A 12,502-nucleotide genomic window follows, 5' to 3' on the forward strand; every position below is an offset into this window, starting at 1 on the left:
TGAGTGACATTTCTCTCCTTCTCTCTCTCTCTCTCTCTCTCTCTCTCTCTCTCTCTCTAACGTTTATTTCCCTTACTCTCTCCCTAGTGCAAGGTAGCCTACCGGGCTCAGTCATGGTTAACCTCTCTGCCTTTCTTTCGTCCTCATTCTCTTCTCTCTCTTTCTCGCTATGGCCCTTAAACAGCCGGTTATCACAATCATTGTCTATATCTTTAGTAAAATGAACTGGCGCTCTTTGGCCATGAAATGGCCCTTGCACCACCAAACATCAAAGGTCACGTATCGTGTTTACGTTCCACGATTAATTTTTTCGGGCTAGTTAGAACTTAGTGAAGGACATAATGTTGCGTGGCAAATATCGAATAAGAGAATGATTTTCAGGTTCCTTAAAACCTTTCGGCTTTTTTTCCGATTTTAACGCCGCTGTAGCATTACCTACCTTCACCCCAAGATGATATATTTGAAATACAAGATACTACAGGCTAAAAAAGTGTGAGGAGTATTCGGACGCACGCAGATCACTCTTCGATGCTTACAGCAAACTGGGACTCTCCACCAGCACTGTTGATGTGATTCTCTTTCCCCGTGCGCACGCATGCCTGGTGAAGCGCGCGCAAGCTGCCCTCATCACCTTCCTCACGACTTATGCGCTATTTGAGCGCTTGTGAACTGAAGGAACATAGGTGCCTCCCCATTGAGGTCCACTGTACTCGTATTAGTGAGTGCTACGGACCACAATTTTTTTCGTACAGAGATTACGCGCTTCGGCGAGTGCTTCACGCGCTTTCTACGACTCGCCAATCCATCCCGTTGTCCTCCTCTCGATGACGATACCTCTCCGGCCCTTGGTAGCTTTCCTAGTCTGCTGTGCATGGCGCGTAGGGGCTTGTGAGTCCGTTGCGGGAAGCAGATCGAATGACCCTCGCTTCTCTTTTTTTTTTCTCTGTTCCGATTTCTCCCTCCCTATATCTTTTATTCCCCATACCCCATTCCTGTGCTGACCTGTTGAGGTGTCCTTGTAAGGAGAGACGGTTACGGGTCGGCACTTTTCTTTTCTTCTGTTATAACCACTTATATATAAAGGCTTGTGCAGAATATATTCGGCACTAGCCTATTTATAAAGCAGCAAAAGTTATCCGAAGCGGCATGGCACTTCAGCAGAAGAAGAAAAGCTGGGGCATTTTTCGTAACCTTCAATAGACGCCAAGGACAAGAAAACGCAGCCAACAGTCCAGAATTGTCCACCGTTTACCCTGAAGACCGCATGCTCTCGAAGTCTAGTCAACACCCGCGGTAGTCCAGTGGATATATAGTGAACTCGTGGCTGCTGACCAGTAGGTCGCGGGATCGATTAGTGGGCGTGGCGGCCGCATTTTCGATGGAAGCGAGGATGTTCGAGCCCCGTGAGCTCAAATTTAGGTGCGCGTCGTGAAACACCAGATGCACGTGGTTGAAATTTCCGGAGCCCTCCACTACGGCGTCTCTCATAATATTATGGTGGTTTTGGACGTTGAACCCCGACAGTTAATATTTAGTCTGGTCATTGCAATAACGATCATTACGCCCGACAGAAGCAGATGGTTGTTCCTAATTTTATCAAAAAATATTGTTATACCATGCATTAAAATCATGTTGAACTTCTTTTACGAGCAATTTCAGGCCCAAATATAATAATATACTCTATAGGAGCGAAACACAAACTTCAATCCGAAATACCGATGATACAGAACTGTGTAGCTTTTAGCCGCAATGTAGATTGGAGGTAATTTGGGTACAGGAACAAACTGCGAAAAAGTGTTGGAGAACGCCCCACCACAACGACTGAAGCAAAAAAGTTCTTTTTATTTTTATTTTTTGCTCATTCTCAGAAGGGCTGCACCTAGCGCTTCTTAAAAAAACGCCAAATATGTACGTTTTAGAAGTCAGCAACACGTGTTTCACTTCTTTCAGCATTGTATCGTCTCTGTGGTGCTGCTTTATTCATGGCATGCTCGGCAGAACAGAGATGAGGGACACATTGAAGGGAAGCACGTTGGAATGCGCAATAGATCGGGCAGGTGGAATATTTGAAATGACTTTCTGCATATCGGTCAAGCAAGATCTGAGCAAGAACTTCATTCAACGGTGGGCCGGGCCGGTGTCTAAAAATGCTCAGACAACCTGAAAAGTTCGCCAGGAGGGAGGAAGTTGAACCACATTCTTATTATAGGCTTATGATCATATAACTTTCTGGCCAGAGCTTCAATACACCGGTTTTCTTTTTTTCTCGGTAGTTTGGTTTCCAGGCAATATCATAAAGTTGCGTTTTTATCTCTCCATCAACGTAAAGAAAATGTGATTTAGCTATAAGAAAAACGCTTTCAGAAGCCGTGGCATTCTTTCGAACTAGCTATATTGAAGCGTTGCGCCTGCTCGACCTTGGAGGAAACTTCTATAGAAGTTACGTATGATGTTCCCATTCAGGCATTGTTAGGTGTGTGTTTTTTCGCTCACAATGACGTCTGTACGTTAATTTGAGTTTTCTCGCTTAAAAAAGCCACCGAAGCCGGCTATAAAATGAACACTAGGACTCCATCAAGTCCCATTCACAATTGTAATACGAGAGAGGCGTGAACCGCTGAGCTCAGAAAAAGATCACCCAAGCTACTGAACCTAATAAAGCGTATTGCCAACAATTTTTGTCGAGTACGCCAGCTAATATGCGTTACCGTAGTCAGAATAATCGCAGTTGGTAAAATCACTTACGAGCCCCTTTCTGCAAAGAAAGCCAAAAAAATTCTCCTGAAGATATTTGGACCATTACGGGCCCCTCCAAATAAAAAAAAAACGATATTTGTGAATCTAACGCCCATGTCACTCAGTGAAGGTTTGCTTAGAAGTTTGAGCAATAATCATGTAAGGTTCAACAAGTTAAGCAAGATGAGAGCGGAAATTCCCAGAAATACTCAGACTACTTTATAACTCTTGGCACTCATACATACTACGGCAGGACGCCCCCATTTCGGACACGAGGCATGCTCGTAGGTAACCCCGGGAAACTGCAGCCACACAGCGGCTCTCTCATCGACACAATCCGCACACAACCAAAACCAGATTTACTGCAGTACAAACCTTTAAGCACAGCACAAACTTCCAAGTGGTGGAGCCAAGCACTACACAATCATAATGGAATACGACCGGACTACAGAAGCAAAACTTTTGGCTATCTGCTCCGCCCTGCTGAATAACGTAGTGCCATCTGTCGTCTGCACTGACTGATATGAAGCGTCAATGACGAGAGTAAAATACAGAATGTATCACAGCTTTAGGTATACGGAGGAGTCTCCTGCACGAGAAGAAAAACAAAATTCGCACTACAAATGTCTGCGTGCAGGATAACAAGGGGATTCAAGGTGTGGGTGTTGAGGTGGCGCAAACTCTTGCTCCTAAAATGCTGGAGTTCTGCTTCCTCGTATCGCACCTCTTCTACGAGGTCATCTCGATCTCTGTATGGATCCTGGGACCAGTTTGCCCCTCAGATCCCAGCTAGAGAAGACAGGCCTGCAAAGCTCCCTCAAATACAGTAACAGAGAAAGGCTGAAAGAGGCCACCCCTCCTCACATCTTTCAAAAACCCATTCTCAGCCGAGCTTGCGAGGTATTCATAATAAAAGTACTCGCAGACGTAAGCACTACCTCAGACATGAGATACCGATGACAGATTCTTGCTAACCGTAAGTGGCATAGATCATCTCCCCCCTGTAGATGTAAATTTTGCCACTCTTCTTTCATAGCGACCATAAAGCAGACAATATTGTACTGCCCTGCCCCACGTCCTAATCGAAATAACAATGCTATTTTTCAAACGACTCGATTTGCATTTCAAACGTCAGATTTGTGGTTCATAACTGATTAAAATAATGTGGGCAAAGCAGAAATATCGATCAGGTTCTGAAAGGCAGAGTGGCAAGGTTGTATTTCTGAGCGAAGAAATTGAAACATGCATTGGAATAACTCATGATGTAACAGAATTACGCGTTGCTGATTACAGTTTTCTGTTGTTGCTACAATGAACAAGCACGCTGTCATCAGGTAAGATGAAAGACGTATAAGTAAGCATTTTACTTCTAATGGCGACCAATAATAACTCCGGTATCCGAAGGCTTTACCATTAGTTCATTGGAAGTTATGCTAAACAGCAAACGACTAACATTTCCTGCCATCATCAGAAATGCGCTAAACTTCCCAAAGCTGTTAACTTTTGAAGTCACCACTCTTCATTATATTAGCTTTTTTATGCTCCCGTAGATGTATGCGAGATTAAGCAAGGCCGTACTAATTGACAACGTACGACGCTCTCTAATGGAAGTCACTTTGGTCCTCTGCCCATTCGGTCACTCAGCTTCAAAGCCCTGAGGCAGTATCTAGCTAAGTTAAGGGTTCTGGTTCAAAGCGATGAATCTGGCGTTTTTTCAGTCTAGTAATTGGGCGTATTGCGCATTGCTTTGCAGTAATTAAGTTTGCACCGACGCAGCCAGCTCAGTAATCATTCCATAAAACTTTTAGTGGCTTTCTTTTGTACAGCTTCTGTCCTACACCCTTACAGAATAATGCATAGGGCACTTGTAGCAGATGAAAGGGAGGCACAGTACGTACTCAAACTAGTCAAGCAGGCTTCACTTTACTGGTCGCTTCTCGTATGTCCTGTCAAAGGCTTCCACCACTGCGGTCAGTCCCTTTGAAATGGCGCATCAAGGTTGCGTTCTTTTTGATTACTTTTTTTATATTGGTTGAAGCCCCACTACAGGAAATATGGCTTCATATCACCGATATTACCTTCTGCACCAGTGTTAAAAATGTTTAGGCCTTAAGCCGAGGTCAGTCGTATCGATTACGAAGAACAGACTCGGCTGACGTATGAAAGAAGGGCACCGAGTAGAAACACGAACTCCTTCATGACTGCCTACGCAAAAAGTAATTTGCATAATCATTTTACATGCTAAATTAAAGTACAACTATTTTCTCCAGCCGTACAAATATTTCTTTTGCCTAATAGCATAACGCAGTTGATCTTGCTTCTAATAAATAATGCACATATATGACAATGAAACTTATCGAAAACTTTCCGTTGGACTAGGTAGACCAATAATATTTACACTAAGCTTCCATAAAAACAGATTCATCTTCGTTTTATATCAAGATCTGTGCTTTTCGAGCAATGCAAAAAAAGAACGAAAAAAGTTCGATAGGGTGCTACAATGTAACAGTGATAAGTGGTGATTATACTGTTTATACCATCGTCGAGAAATGCTTGTTACTTACCTGAACAACTCTCACTGTAAACTTACAGTTCAAATTCACAAGCTTTCCTTGTGGACACATTGACTCTTAGTACAATCTAATTTGCCATACGCTCATACGATATTAGAAGCACGGGACGCATGCCGGTCAAAATGAAAAGAATGCTGATTATGCGTCACGTTTGCGGAAACGTTGATATCTACAGTGTCGGTCTCAAGTCGTTTAGAGTTTATAGATGACATGTCGTTTGATGCGCAGAATGTACCAACATGTTCTAATTAATGCGTTACATGACTATTAAACTCGCGGCATATAAAGCAAGCACTGCTTAGAGATAACAATGACCAAGAAAAGAGCCTCTTAAGAAAAAGAGACAATGCACTCCCCACGTATGTGAATAACTATGCAAAGTTTGCCATCTGAAATTGCATATTTATTTCTGTGGCATTTGTTTTTACACTTCAATGACCATATTATTCAAATATAAAGAAAAACTGCCTATGAAATGTAAGTTCCGCTCAGATCCCGGCTATATTTCAGGCACCATACTCTAACCTCTCCCTAATTTCCGTTCCTTCGTAGGGATTTGAACTACTGCATTGAATCTTGTGGACTTGTATATAAAACTCCGTTAAGCCCATTAAGGCATATCCAAAAGCAGGCACTTCGTCTCACAACACACAGTACCTATCACACTCATTTGGCTCAACCATTCTCCTAACTGAATATTCTTCCTATTTCAAATAGTATTGTTTTCTACTTAGCAGTAATCGCTTACCGCATGGTACGTAATCTGAATTTCTTGTATATTACACAGAGTGAAATTTACAAATTCCGATAACAATCCTTTCGGAGTCCTCCACTACGGCGTCTCTCATAACCATATGGTGGTTTTGGGACGTTAAACCTCATATATCAATCAATATAGTCAACCAATGACAATCCTCGTTTATCCCTCTAAACTAATATTCTATTGCCTCCTGTACGCAGACATTAGGGAAAAAAGGTAGGCTCCTCTGCAATCATGATGTGGATCACTCTGCATGTGTTGGTTAAAATCTCGAACTCACTATATACTTACAGAAGTTCAGTTTCTCATCGTCTGACTGATTCTTTGAATCATTTGATTAAACACAATCATTCTCGTTCCTTCTTCGTCGCTCCTACAATCATTTTAACACCACTCCTAGATTGCAATATCCAAAAAAGTAATCCAATATATTCACTCTTGTATTTGCATTAATGAGTACGTTCTCTTCTTTGTTTTGTAAAAGTATCCGCAGAACATTCCGTGACGTCTGGTGCAAATGTAACTCAATATCTCTATTTTAGGCCTCCAGCATGTGCATACATATTTCAATATCTGTATTGCGGCGAGCTCTTGCGAGGACTCATTTCTGAACACCAAGCCCCGAACTCTAAGCCTCTAAGCTAGACGACGAATGCATCATTCGAAGATCGCATGTTCGGTCCCTGCCCGTGAAAAGTTCTATTCTCGTCCACTTTTACTTCTTCACCTTTACATAGGTTTGTTAGTAGGAACGTCTTCTTTGTTGTGCTTGGTATTATTGTCTGTTACTTTTTATTATTATTGGTGTGGCACCTAACCACTAATCAATCTCAATATGGCATACATAGCATGGCTGCTTAAACATCTGCGCTGTTAAAGAAAGACATAGTTACTATCACTAAAAAAAACCTCTGCCTAAACAGCTGTAGTTGCGTATAGAAATATGTTTAGCTAACATGACAGATTTCTACAGGCGTTGGTGCACTCTCGCTGACTCCCATAGCTACATCTCGGTTAAGCATTTTGATCCTGTTCCTCAGTGTCTTTGGCAAGTCGGAAAGTAATTTCGCACTCTAATTCATGAATGTCAGAGGTGATATTCTTAGTGTACGCCTGTATTGCGGGAAAGCATAGGGCTTCCTGCCGGTGCACGCTTTTCCAACGCAACGCCGTCATAAGCGCGTCCTGGTGCGCTCAGACGCTGTCACAGGCTTTTGGCGCTTCACACAACTGCTCCTAGGTGACGGCGCCACCATTGCTTAAGTGCAAAGCATGTATTAGCATTTTTGCAGCTTGGATTCTGCTCTCGTCTTTGGAGTAACCGTCAAGGCGTCCCACCCTCATCCTGGAAGTCGTGGTGTGAGAGAATCGATTCTATGAGTCGAGTAACTCAGACAAATTTTCTTTTCTGTTTTTTTTTATGATCAATCAAAATGACCTTGCGTTGACCTAACTTCTATGGTAGTTACGACATGCCTAGAACGCGGATGACATAGGCAATTTAGGAATACGGGCGTCCTACATTTTAATGAATGTTCAAAAAAGGTGCTTAAATTCCCTTATTCAAGGTGAGCTCACCCTGATTGGTAAGTTGCGATATCGTCATTTGCATTGCCTTCCCATTTTTTTTTTTGCCTCGCTCGCTTCTCGGTAGCCACAGGTGTCAACTGTGTCATGACAAAAGAAAAGTCTGCACGCGAAACATAGGCCCTTGTAAACTGTCCAAGAGCGCCTACTGTGAGTACACTTTCGAAGTTCTCATTGCGTCATTATTCACCATATCCCCTTCCCGAAGGGGCAGGCAGGCGAAGGGGCAGGCAGACTGCCCATAGGTGGCAGTTTTCAGCCTATTTCCTCCCTATTTTCTCTGTCTTCATGTTCTCTATGTACTCAAACCAAATAATAATAATTATAATGACGAAGTACCAAATACTTGTCCGCGAGCCGATGCACGCACCATGTATTGGCACCATGTATTGGCATCATTGGCAGCAGCGGCCGCGCACTGAGCAACTGACCGAGATTACCGTATAATTTACTGCAGTTACTTCGGCCGATGCCCGATCGTCCAAGCTTGCTTCCCGAGGTGCTGCTTCATCGCCGGACGCCCTGATTGCTGCCACGGACTACCTTGCTCATGGCGCCTTCGGAGACTGCGCAGCTCTACCTACGGCTGCGTTTTCGGTGATATCACCACTGGGCGGCACTGGAATCGTCAAGCAACGCTATAAAAGACCGGCACTGTCAACGGGATGTCATTGGCAGCAGCGGCAGCGCACTGAGCAACTGACCGAGGTTACCGTATAATTTACTGCAGGTTGGTTTTCACGCCATTTCCGATTCTTTCGTTTTTCATTTGCTGTCGCTGCTGCCGTTGTTCGCATTTTGAGCTTGTCTGAGTGTCTTCTAACTGTGTCCAAAATGCCAACGAATGCTGAACTTGCAAAGAGATTAGAAGAACTCGAGGAGAAGCTGAAAACCGAGGCTTTGGTGGAGTCGGTGTTCGCAAGGATTCTGTTAAAGCTGCATCATTCTGGTTTCGATGCGGTGCAAATGAAGAAAGAAGTTAATGACCTTGTTGCTAGCGCAAAATGCACGGAAAAAATTGTTGAGGAATTAAGGCAAGACAACGCTGTCTTGATGGCCGAAAACAAATTACTGAAGTCTGAAAACCGCATGATGTCTAAGAAACTAGCTGAAATCGAACAATATTCACGGCTCGCAAACGTCGAGATCAGAGGTGTACCGTGCACACAAGGGGAAGACTGTGTCGCGATCTTGCAAACGGTGGGTGAAAAGATCGGATGCCCGGTGTCACCATCTGACCTTGACGTCGTTAACCGTGTTCCTACAGCAAAGGAATGCAACAAAAACCTTCTTGCGCGATTTTGTTCAAGGGATAAGAAGACTGAATTCATAAGCAAGGCCCGACAAGCTAAGCTCTGCCTGAGGGACATCAACATAACACAGACACCTGACAATCCCGTGTACGTAAATGAGCATTTGACCCCTGTGAACAAGGCTCTCTTTTCTAAGGCTATGGCCCTAAAGAAAGAGAAAAAGTGGATGTTTTTGTGGACAACAAACTGCCAAATCAAAGCTCGCAAGACAATCGACAGTAAAGTATACAGGATACGCGATGAGGCTGATCTGGCTAAAATAAACTAATTGGCTCCCATTGTACATAATGCGCATGCGCCAGCCATGGCTTCCTCGTCGGCTCTTCTGTCACCTGTGCAACTAAACTCGTTTTTAGAGAGTAACTCCCGCTTTTTTATTCATCCCAATGCCAGAAGCCTACGAAAACATGTTGATGAATTTCAAAGTCTTCTTTCCACGTTTACCAACCCTTTCTCAGTAATTGCAGTTACAGAAACTTGGTTATTAGAAGACGATAGAAATCTGTTCGGTTTCCCTTCCTACATGCCATATTACAGTCACAGGTTATCTTGCAATCATGATGGCGCAGCCACATACGTATTTTCTAACGCTTCCTGTAAACGAAGGTTTGATCTCGAATTAAACACGCTCTACTGTGAATTGGTCTGGCTTGAGTTTGAGCATACTTTTCTTAATATAGATAACAAAAGATTCATATTAGGCTGTATATACCACTCACCATCTTCTCCAGTTACTGAATTTTGCATAAACTTGCAACGCTCCCTAAATGTTATTTCGCTTGAAAATAAAAATGCTAATATCACTGCTGACATCAACATTAATTCACTAACTCTATCAACTATCTAGCTGCACTAAACAGCTTTGGGTATGAATCTTTAATCAGTCTTCCAACTAGACCAAACAGCAATAGCAATGGGTCCCTCATTGAATATGCATTTTCAAATCTACTCACGGCATCAGACGCTGGAGTGCTAGAAATTAATATTACTGACCACTATCCCATATTTCTGCGTTTCGATTCCACTGGAAAACGTGATTCACCTTCCTTTATTCGTGATATATTGGACAAGCAGAAGTTTATTGATAACGTTGCTAACACTAACTGGCCTGAAGTTTATCTTAAAGCTGATGCACAAGACGCTTTCACCCCCTTTTCATCTTTGCTCCTATCACTTGTTCAATCTTGTACAGATAAGCAAAAATGCAAAAAAATAATCGCATCACCAGCAAATCCCTGGCTGACGAGGGGATTACTAACAGACATGCGCAAACGTGACAACCTCTATAAAAAAACTAAAAGGCAACCGTTTCACACGGTTAAAAAAATAACACGGTTAAAATAAAAAAATTTGCAACCTAATAAACACCCAGCTAAAGGAAGCTAAAAGAAAGTATTATGCGCAAAAGATAACTGAGGCCGGAAATAGTACTAGGAAAAAAATGGGACATCATTAATTCTTTTTTAAATAGGAACCCACGTTCGGATAAAATAGCTACAGTTCTTCATACAGATGTCACTTATAGTGACCCAGCTGACATCGCCGATCAGTTTGCAAACTTATTCTTTAACGTCGAGCACACCCTACCTTTATTAAATGAAATGGCCTTAGATCGCCTCCCCCATTCGTTCTTTCTGTTTCCCACAACTCCAGATGAAATAATCAGCGTTATAGGTACCCTAAAAATGACGAGTGCTGGCCTTGACGGCATTCACCCCTCCATTATAAAAATGGTAGCTCACCCTATATCAAATGTATTCTCTTCAATTGTGAATTTAATGTTTATAACAGGTGTTTTCCCGCATGAACTGAAGCAGGGTAAAATAATCCTCGTACATAAAAAAGGAAATGCTTCGTTATTGAATAACTACCGCCCCATTTGCATCTTACCCTTTTTGAGCAAAGTAATTGAGAAACCGATCTGTACACGTCTCACAAATTACCTGAACAAATTTAAGATACTATCGGCTTGTCAATTTGGCTTCCGTTCCGGCTACTCCAGTGACCTTGCGCTAATCCCACTTACTGACCGATTAAAAAAGGCTATTGACAACGGTTACTATGCGGGCAGAGTTTTCATCGACCTAACTAAAGCTTTTGATTCGATAAATCATCACATTCTTTTCAATAAACTTGAAGCATTTGGTATAACTGGCTCAACATTACTATTATGGCGTAGCTATCTCTGCAACAGGACAGAGAAGGTGGTGATTTCTAATGCATATTCGTCAACCAAATTAACTAATAGTGGTGTACCCCAGGGGTCCATTCTAGGGCCTCTTTTGTTTTTACTCTATATTAACGGTTTGCCGAAATGCCTTTCTTCATCCAGTTGTATATTATACGCTGACAACACCCCAATTTTTAACTCCGATAGCAGCATTACATCCTTAACTGGAAAACTAAACTTTGATCTGGCACAACTCGTTCGGTGGTGCAGTAATGACATGTTAGAAATTAACTCGTCTAAGACAAAATTTGTTGTCTTCTTTCCCCACAAAAACTCTTACCTTCTATCCCTCCTGTTATAATTGCGCGCAATGACATCCCTGTGAGCGACTGCTGTAGATTTCTAGGCGTTGAACTCGACACTAACTTGAAATACCACCGACATGTTGCACATATTAGGAAAAAAATGACGTATGGCGTTCGACTACTGATTAAATCTCGTCTTTATTTCAATCCATCAATACTTATGTCACTGTATTTTTCTTTTGTTCATTCGCACATTTCTTACTGTATTACTTCACGGGGTAATACATACACCCCTCATCTTACGTCAGTTCAGACAATTCAAAACCAAGCGATAAGAATTCTCACGTCAAGCATATATCTCTCTAACGCTAAGTTACTACTTCACGAAAACAATATAATAACTGTATCTGAGCTAGTTAAATATAACCTTGGTATTTACATGTATAGAACTATAAATAACCAACTCCCACACTTTACTATCATTCTCTCAAATAACAATATCACAAGGTTTGTCCTTAAAAATAACTTTCTACTGCCAAAAGTTCGCACCAATTATGGCAAACAAATCATTCATTTTTCCGGAATTTCTTTTTGGAATAGTTTATCTGTTGACATTAAAGTATGCCGTTCCCTGAAGGTAATTATATCGAAGTTAAAAAATCATATCATGTCAACTAACTAGCCTGTTTTGCTGTTTCTTAATTGATTCCTGTTCATTGTGAGTTGCGTTCTGTAATCACTTGTCATTGAAGTTAGCGCGTTATTCTTGCTTTTAAATTGTTTCTGTGAGATTACAAGGGTATATTCTTACTTTATTTGTTTCAATTGCATTTTACTGTAGCTCTGTCTCCCTGCTATGTACATCACAATCATTCACAATTCTACATTGTACAAGAGGTCCTCTTGCAGTCTCTGACTATGGGACCTCTTTCTGTATATCATGCACATGTATTCTTCTTCATTTAGCACAATAAAACCTTCTGTTCTGTTCTGTTTTGTATATGCACACTTTCTTCGTGAAGTAATGATGGTTAATTCCGACTGATTACCTAGTGCCC

General features: G+C 42.0%; 1 protein-coding gene across 1 annotated transcript in view; it reads left to right on the forward strand.

The window, feature by feature from the left end:
* LOC119171487 (uncharacterized) overlaps window positions 1-9,625 on the forward strand; it is a 57,369-nt gene extending 47,744 nt beyond the window's left edge. Inside the window, exon 4 of the mRNA XM_075893746.1 lies at window positions 8,114-9,625. Coding sequence (XP_075749861.1) covers window positions 8,114-8,376 — 263 coding nt within the window. The 3' untranslated portion in view covers window positions 8,377-9,625. The remainder of the gene's footprint in view (window positions 1-8,113) is intronic.
* The last annotated feature ends 2,877 nt before the right edge of the window (window positions 9,626-12,502 follow it).

This window comes from Rhipicephalus microplus, chromosome 4 (genome assembly GCF_043290135.1).
Source record: "Rhipicephalus microplus isolate Deutch F79 chromosome 4, USDA_Rmic, whole genome shotgun sequence".
Taxonomy (NCBI): Eukaryota; Metazoa; Arthropoda; class Arachnida; order Ixodida; family Ixodidae; genus Rhipicephalus; species Rhipicephalus microplus.